This window comes from Electrophorus electricus, chromosome 22, assembly GCF_013358815.1.
Source record: "Electrophorus electricus isolate fEleEle1 chromosome 22, fEleEle1.pri, whole genome shotgun sequence".
Taxonomy (NCBI): Eukaryota; Metazoa; Chordata; class Actinopteri; order Gymnotiformes; family Gymnotidae; genus Electrophorus; species Electrophorus electricus.
In genome coordinates, this window is record NC_049556.1 from 13,625,025 (window position 1) to 13,633,754 (window position 8,730).

Sequence of the window (8,730 nt, forward strand, 5' to 3'; positions counted from 1 at the left end):
CATGCAGGGCAGAGCCAGTGTGTGCGTGTGGGTGGGTAGTGAGTATATTGTGCGTGTAGTGTGTATAGTATGTATATTGTGTGTGTAGTGTGTGTGTATATTGTGCATGTAGGTGTGTATATTGTGCGTGTAGTGTGTGTGTATATTGCATGTAGTGTGTGTAGTGTGTGTGTATATTGTGTGTATATTGCGTGTAGTGCATGTGTGTATATTGCGTGTAGTGTGTATATTGTGTGTGTAGTGTGTTTATATTGTGTATATGACATGTGCGTGTGTGTGTATATTGTGCGTGTAGTGTGTGTGTATATTGTGTGTGTAGTGTGTGTGTGTGTATTTGGTGTATATTGTGTGTGTATATTGGGTGTGTAGTGTGTGTGTGTATATTGTGTACATGATGTGTAGTGTGTGTGTGTAGAGTGTGTGTATATAACGTGTATATTGCGTGTAGTGCGTATATTGTGTGTATACTGTGTGTAGTGCGTGTGTGTGTATGTATACAGCGTGTATATTGCGTGTAGTGGGTATATTGTGTGTATACTGCGTGTAGTGCGTGTGTGTGTGTAGTGTGTATGTATACAGCATGTATATTGCGTGTAGTGCGTATATTGTGTGTATACTGTGTGTAGTGCGTGTGTGTGTATGTATACAGCGTGTATATTGCGTGTAGTGGGTATATTGTGTGTATACTGCGTGTAGTGCGTGTGTGTGTATACAGCGTGTATATTGCGTGTAGTGGGTATATTGTGTGTATACTGCGTGTAGTGCGTGTGTGTGTATACAGCGTGTATATTGCGTGTAGTGGGTATATTGTGTGTATACTGCGTGTAGTGCGTGTGTGTGTATACAGCGTGTATATTGCGTGTAGTGCGTATATTGTGTGTATACTATGTATATTGCGTGTAGTGCGTGTGTGTGTGTAGTGTGTATGTATACAGCATGTATATTGCGTGTAGTGCGTATATTGTGTGTATAATGTGTGTAGTGCGTGTGTGTGTATGTATACAGCGTGTATATTGCGTGTAGTGGGTATATTGTGTGTATACTGCGTGTAGTGCGTGTGTGTGTATACAGCGTGTATATTGCGTGTAGTGCGTATATTGTGTGTATACTATGTATATTGCGTGTAGTGCGTGTGTGTGTGTAGTGTGTATGTATACAGCGTGTATATTGCGTGTAGTGCGTGCACACACTGACCTCTCGAACTCCTTGGTCTTGGTGCACTCCTGCACTCCTTTACTTATGACGATGAGGAAGTCCTGTGTGAGGACGAAGGGCACACGCTCACGTTTGTAGCCAAACTTCTTCTTCTTATGGTCCAAGAAGTGGCCAAAATCTATGTGGAACAGCTGGGGAGGGAGAGAGAGAGACAGAGTTTGTGTTAGTGTGTGTGTGTGTGTGTGTGAGACTGTGTGTGTGTGTGAGACTGTGTGTGTGTGTGTGTGTGAGACTGTGTGTGTGTGTGAGACTGTTTGTGTGTGTGTGTCTGTGTTAGTGTGTGTCTGTGTTAGTGTGTGTGTGTGTGAGACTGTGTGTGTGTGAGACTGTGTGTGTGTGACTGTGTGTGTGTGTGAGACTGTGTGTGTGTGTGTGAGACTGTGTGTGTGTGTGTGTGTGTGTGTGTGTGTGTGTGTGTGTATTTGTGAACTCACCCATGTCTCGTTATGGAAGCAAAGAGCGATGTGTGTGTGTGTGTGAGTTTGTGTGTGTGTGTGTGACTGTGTGTGTGTGTGAGACTGTGTGTGTGTGTGAGACTGTGTGTGTGTGTATTTGTGAACTCACCCATGTCTCGTTATGGAAGCAAAGAGCGATGTGTGTGTGTGTGTGTGTGTGTGTGTGTGTGTGTGTGTGTGTGAGTTTGTGTGTGTGTGTGTGTGTGTCTTTACCTGCCCATTCTCTTTGACCATGATGTTACTGTTGTGCCTGTCTCCAATACCCAGAATAAATGTGGCCACACAATATCCAGCACAGGAACGCGTGAACAGATCAATCGCCCTGTCATAGCTGAGGAAGACACACAGAGAGACACAGGTGTGTGTGTGTGTGTGTGTCTCTGTGTGTGAGTATGTCTAATACACACCATGTTAGTCTGTGTGTGTGTGTGTGTTTGTGAGTATGTCTAACAAACCATGATAGTTTGTATGTGTGTATGTGTGTGTGTGTGTTTGTGAGTATGTCTAACACACACCATGTTAGTCTGTGTGTGTGTGTGAGTATGTCTAACACACACCAGGTTAGTCTGTGTGTGTGTGTGCGTGCGTGTGCGTGCGTGCGTGTGTGTGTGCACGTGCGTGTGTGTGTGTGTGTGTGCACGTGCATGTCTGTGTGTGTTTCTGTATGTGTGTGTGCACGCGCGTGTGTATGCGTGCGCGCGTGCGTGTGTTTGTGTATCTGTGTGCGCGCGTGCATGTGTGTGTTTGTGTGCGTGCGTGCGTGTGAGTGTTTGTGTATGAGTAAGTGTGTGTGTGTGTGAGTGTGTGTGTGTTTGAGAGTGTATGTGTGTGCGTGTGTGTGAGTGAGTGTGAGTGTGTGTGCGAGTGTGTGTGAGTGAGTGTGAGTGTGTGTGTGTGTGTGAGAGTGTGTGTGTGTGTGTGCGAGTGTGTGTGTGTGTGTGTGTGTGTGTGTGAGTGAGAGAGTGTGAGTGAGTGTGTGTGTGTGAGTCTTACGCCTCTCCCTTATTCTTCTCTTTGATCCAGTGGTGCAGGGTGTTGCTGTTAAACTGCAGTGCCCCCTTCAGGCCACCTTTACACTGGATCTGCATTATAGTGTAGCTGTTCTTCACCACCTCAATCAGGCCCACGCAGTCTCCTATGGAGAGGCAGCCGTAGGGCAGCATCCTACAAACACAGAGGGGAGGGCTTACACACAAGAACAGGACTGGTAGAAATGGGAGTGGTCAGACTGAGAAGTGATGAATTGTGATGGATGTATACTGCCGATGGGTGAAGTGTGATTGGATGAAAGTCTCACCGCAAGTCGAGCCCCTGATTCTGCCAAATGTTTTCCATGGTCTTAATAATCTGCAGAGTCAGCATGTCCTGCCTCAGGTCTTCAAAACAAACACAGACACAGACACAGACACACAAATTAAAAACATACATACATAAGCACAGGCACACCGCAGTATCTCATGTATATTAAATAAACATGCAGTTACACACGCATTAAAAGAAGCACTCACACACTCGCACTCACCATCTCCATTTTTGAAGATGACTTCATTGTTCGTAAAGAGCAGTTCACTCATGATATCTGGATTTTCCCAGTTCAACCACAGAGGACGTTTAGCTGAGGACATGATCCTACACTCCTCTAACCTGAGAGAGAGAGAGAGAGAGAGAGAGAGAGAGAGAGAGAGAGAGAGTGTGTGTCAGACACTAACACACACCATCACTACACTAACACCACACTAACACTACACACGTTCAGGACCAGAAAATAACACCAAACCCACTCAGAATCACCCAAATGACAAAACAACTCAAACAAAACTACATCACTTACTGGGAAACTCAATCAAAACCGCAGAGTTAAATGGAGTGTTATCAGGCCCTCAATCTACAGTCCAGCTTGGCAGGTTACCTAATCACACTGTCTGATCTAAACCTGAGCTCCACCTGACCAAGTACAGCCTCAGTGACCAGTGCCTGGACACAGAGACCAGCAGACATAAACAGTCCTGGTCACCTACAGAGCAGAGACTATTGCAGCAGCGCCAGGACTAGAAGATCCAGACACAGCTGCACTTTATGACTGAATGTACAACATGTAGACAGAGCAGAACTAAATTCTTTAACAAAATTAGTCATTAAAAGTCTCCCTGAGGAGGAGAAGCTGTCATATGTTCTTCAGAGTTCAGCATACTGGCAGTGCTGTATGTTATTGTTATTATTATTATTATTATTATTATAGTTATTATTATGTTATTATTACTATTATAGTTATTATTATTATTATTATTATTATTATTATCATATAATTATTATTATTATTCTTATACCTATTCTTATTTTAGTACTATTATATTATTATTATTATTATAGTTATTATTCTTATTTTATTATTATTGTTATTGTTATTATACTTTTTATTATTATTATTGGTAATGAGTATTGCTGTACTTATTGTTATTATTATTATTGTTGTTATTATTGTTGTTATTATTATTGTTATTGTTACTATTATTGTTAGCGGTTATAATGTTGTTGTTGTCATCTTTTGTTAATGTTAATTTCCTAAGCAAAGTTTTGACAGTACAAATCTGAATATTTGTCATGCCAATAAAACAACATTGAATTGAATTGAGAAAGAGAGAGAGAGCGAGAGAGAGAGAGAGAAGAGAGAGAGAGAGAGCAAGAGAGAGAGAGAGAAAGAGAGAAGAAAGAGAGAGAGAGAGAAAGAGAGAAGAGAGAGAAGAGAGCAAGAGAGAGAGAGAGAGAAAGAGAGAAGAGAGAGAAGAGAGAGAGAGAGAGAAGAGAGAGAAGAGAGCAAGAGAGAGAGAGAGAGAAAGAGAGAAGAGAGAGAAGAGAGAGAGAGAGAGAGAGAGAGAGAGAGCGAGATGGGGACAGACAGAGAGTAGTGGGGTGGTGGTTTATGGGTAGGACACAGGTATGGTGGGGGGCAGCTTCTGGCCAAACAAAACAAATGACAAAATTCCCCAGAACTCATGGACAGATGCATGTGGTGTGTGTGTGTGTGTGTGTGTGTGTGTGTGTGTGTCTACACATGCATGTGCTGTGTGTGTGTGTGTCTACACATGCATGTGCTGTGTGTGTGTGTGTCTACACATGCATGTGCTGTGTGTGTGTGTGTCTACACATGCATGTGCTGTGTGTGTGTGTGTCTACACATGCATGTGCTGTGTGTGTGTGTGTCTACACATGCATGTGCTGTGTGTGTGTGTGTCTACACATGCATGTGCTGTGTGTGTGTGTGTCTACACATGCATGTGCTGTGTGTGTGTGTGTCTACACATGCATGTGCTGTGTGTGTGTGTCTACACATGCATGTGCTGTGTGTGTGTGTCTACACATGCATGTGCTGTGTGTGTGTGTCTACACATGCATGTGGTGTGTGTGTGTGTCTACACATGCATGTGGTGTGTGTGTGTGTGTCTACACATGCATGTGGTGTGTGTGTGTGTGTCTACACATGCATGTGGTGTGTGTGTGTTTACACATGCATGTGGTGTGTGTGTGTCTACACATGCATGTGGTGTGTGTGTGTCTACACATGCATGTGGTGTGTGTGTGTCTACACATGCATGTGGTGTGTGTGTCTACACATGCATGTGGTGTGTGTGTTTACATATGCATGTGGTGTGTGTGTTTACACATGCATGTGGTGTGTGTGTTTACATATGCATGTGGTGTGTGTGTTTACATATGCATGTGGTGTGTGTGTTTACATATGCATGTGGTGTGTGTGTTTACATATGCATGTGGTGTGTGTGTTTACATATGCATGTGGTGTGTGTGTGCGCGCGCGTGTGTGCGTCTACGCATGCATGTGGTGTGTGTGTAGTGTGTGTGTGTGTGTGTGAGAGATATATATATATATATATATAAATAAACACACACACACACACACACACACACATGTATGTATGTATGTATGTATGTATGTATGTATGTGTAGTGTGTATGAGTGTGTGTATGTGTGTGTGTGTGTGTGTGTGTGTACCTGAGGTTACCCAGTTGGTGTACGGGGTTGAGAGGAGAGACAAATCCCTGCAGGGCCTCCATGTAGTCTGGGCGGGACATGTGTTCCACCAGAAACTTCATCTGAGTCTGAATCAACCAATCAAAACACAATCCAGTCAAATCATCTTTTGGATTTGTGAATCCAGTTCACCAATCACAGCCCACAAATCAGCTTTATCTACCAATCACAGTACATAATCTTATCTACCTGTTGTCCTGGGGGAAATGGCAGCACAGATCTATTACAAACAAGCAACATTTAGAAATAAATTAATAAACACACACGCACGCACAGACGCATGTACGCACACACGCATGCACACGCACGCACACACAGATTAGTAAGAACCATTGAGTCATATATGAGCTCATTTTCCAGATACTTAATGTGACACACAGCTGTCAGCTACTGAGAAACACACTCACGCATTCTCTCTCTCTCTCACTCTCTCAGACACACACACACACACACACACACACACACACACACACACACACACACACACACACACACACAGACAGAGATTAGTAAGAACCATTGAGTCATATATGAGCTCATTTTCCAGATACTTAATGTGACACACAGCTGTCAGCTACTGAAAAACACACTCACACATTCGCTCTCTCTCTCGCTCTCTCAGACACACACACACACACACACAAACATGCACATACACACACAGACTCTGGCAAACATGCCGATATACACACACAAAGATCACCACGACTACTGCGGAAGAGAGCAGACCACACAAAGCAAACACACAAACAGTCACACTCAAACATACACATACACAGGTCATACACACACACACACACACAGACAGAGATTAGTAAGAACCACTGAGTCATATATGAGCTCATTTTCCAGATACTTAATGTGACACACAGCTGTCAGCTACTGAAAAACACACTCACGCATTCTCTCTCTCTCTCTCAGACACACACACACACACACACACACACACACACACACACACACACACACACACACACACAGAGATTAGTAAGAACCATTGAGTCATATATGAGCTCATTTTCCAGATACTTAATGTGACACACAGCTGTCAGCTACTGAAAAACACACTCACACATTCTCTCTCTCTCTCGCTCTCTCAGACACACACACACACACACACAAACATGCACATACACACACAGACTCTGGCAAACATGCCGATATACACACACACAAAGATCACCGCGACTACTGCGGAAGAGAGCAGACCACACAGAGTAAACACACAAACAGTCACACTCAAACATACACATACACAGGTCATACACACAAACACACACACACATACACACACACACACATACAGATTAGTAAGAACCACTGAGTCATATATGAGCTCATTTTTCAGACACTTAATGTGACACACAGCTGTCAGCTACTGAGAAACACACACATTCTCTCTCTCTCTCAGACACACACACACACAAACATGCACATACACACACACTCTGGCAAACATCTTCATATACACACACACACAAAGACCACCAAGACTACTGTGGCAGAGAGACCACACAGAGCAAACACGCACACACACACCACCCTCTGTCTGTACACAGAGCCTTGAAGCACCACTAACTCACATCATACACACACTCTTACACACACTCTTACACACACTCCGAGCACTATGAACCCGTGAATGACCGTGGCAGTTAAAAGGTCAGCAGGTGAAATATCGCCTCCGTAGTTTCTCTGTTTGTGTAGTAGGCAGGAGCTGCATTTGATTGACAGTGCAGAACAGGGCTGAACCTCAATGGTGGTCATGGAAGCTTCAGACCTTTTCTTAGTGTATTTGCAAGTACTGTCAACGCTTTTTGCATACAACAAATATCTCAGCAAATGGGCAAAGAGATTTTTTCCCCTGTCTGTGCACTCAGTGTGGTGATTGGTGGAAGTCTCAAATGGGTTGGATCTTACAACCAACTACCAATACTGACACTGTAATGTGCATGACTGACAATCTTATAATAGTCAGACACTGAATCCAGTGCACAATGGTGCAAAGAGGTTACTAGGAAACTATTTAAAATAAATGTGTCTGGGTAATACCTCCTGGATGTTTAAATGTGTCTGATTAATAACTCCTGGTTATTTTCTGGTCTTTTGGCATCGCCATATATTTATATTTTAATTCTTTTCGATGTTAACTATTAACAGTAAAACATTTAGTAACTTTTGGGACTATACGATTGAGCAGGTCCTGCTGCCACCTTCAGGTGAAACCAGGAATTGCAACATACTGGCATGCAAGACAATCTGTTTAAAAACGATATGCAACAGCCAATTAAATGTGATTTTGGACTTTGGCCATGCCCACTGTAGACCCTGGTGGGGGGACCCTGGTGGTGTAGACCCTCACCTTCTGCGTCTCGTCCTTCTTCTCGTGCTTGAGTGTGTCGGTGAGGTTGACCAGTTTGTCCATGGCCTCCACCTGCCTGTTCAGATGTTTCAGGTACATCCCACACGCTCTACAGAACGCCTCCAGTAGGAGCCCAAACCGCCGAGACACCGTCTTATTGTGCATCTCGGACCTGCACACACACAGACAGACAGGTGCACGTACTCACACTCACATATTAACCCCATCATCGTCTTCATCAGTGCAACTGCACTTACTTCAGGTGCCAGAAGAAGAAATGTCCTATCCTCTGATTGGTCAGAGCTTTCTTTATCAGGAAACGAGCCAGCGGGTTGTCCAGATACATCTCATACTTCAGCACCTGGAACACACACAGCCTAATATCACACACACACACGCATGCACACGTGCATAGGTGTGCACATATGCACACACACACAAATGCACGCACACACACACACACACACTCGCGCGCATGCCCACGCACACACACCTGTACAAGCTGCAGAAGATACTGGCTGATCTTGTCGTCAGTAAGGCCCTGGACGAGACAGCGCAGGGCGAACTCCCTCACCATGGGGTCGGGAAAGTTACAGTCCAACAGCTCCAGAGCACCTTCTGGCTGCATGAGGGGCCAGTCTCGGAGCAGA

At 44.1% G+C, this 8,730-nt stretch overlaps 1 protein-coding gene and 1 long non-coding RNA gene across 4 annotated transcripts in view; one reads left to right on the forward strand and one right to left on the reverse strand.

Moving 5' to 3' along the window:
- zgc:158659 (uncharacterized protein LOC791141 homolog) overlaps positions 1 to 8,730 on the reverse strand; it is a 29,411-nt gene that overhangs the window by 1,344 nt on the left and 19,337 nt on the right. For all 3 annotated transcript variants that reach the window (XM_035521630.1, XM_035521629.1, XM_035521631.1), the window contains 9 exons: positions 8,574 to 8,730; positions 8,338 to 8,441; positions 8,081 to 8,252; positions 5,680 to 5,786; positions 3,193 to 3,314; positions 2,968 to 3,046; positions 2,664 to 2,834; positions 1,884 to 2,001; positions 1,195 to 1,346 (listed from right to left, as the gene is read on the reverse strand). The exon at positions 8,574 to 8,730 is cut by the window's right edge and continues 8 nt beyond it. In XM_035521630.1, the coding sequence (XP_035377523.1) occupies positions 1,195 to 1,346; positions 1,884 to 2,001; positions 2,664 to 2,834; positions 2,968 to 3,046; positions 3,193 to 3,314; positions 5,680 to 5,786; positions 8,081 to 8,252; positions 8,338 to 8,441; positions 8,574 to 8,730 (1,182 nt within the window). The remainder of the gene's footprint in view (positions 1 to 1,194; positions 1,347 to 1,883; positions 2,002 to 2,663; positions 2,835 to 2,967; positions 3,047 to 3,192; positions 3,315 to 5,679; positions 5,787 to 8,080; positions 8,253 to 8,337; positions 8,442 to 8,573) is intronic.
- Positions 4 to 2,737, forward strand: LOC118240628. The gene is made up of 3 exons (XR_004775535.1): positions 4 to 31; positions 1,938 to 2,028; positions 2,694 to 2,737. It is a non-coding gene; the product is annotated as an uncharacterized LOC118240628 (long non-coding RNA).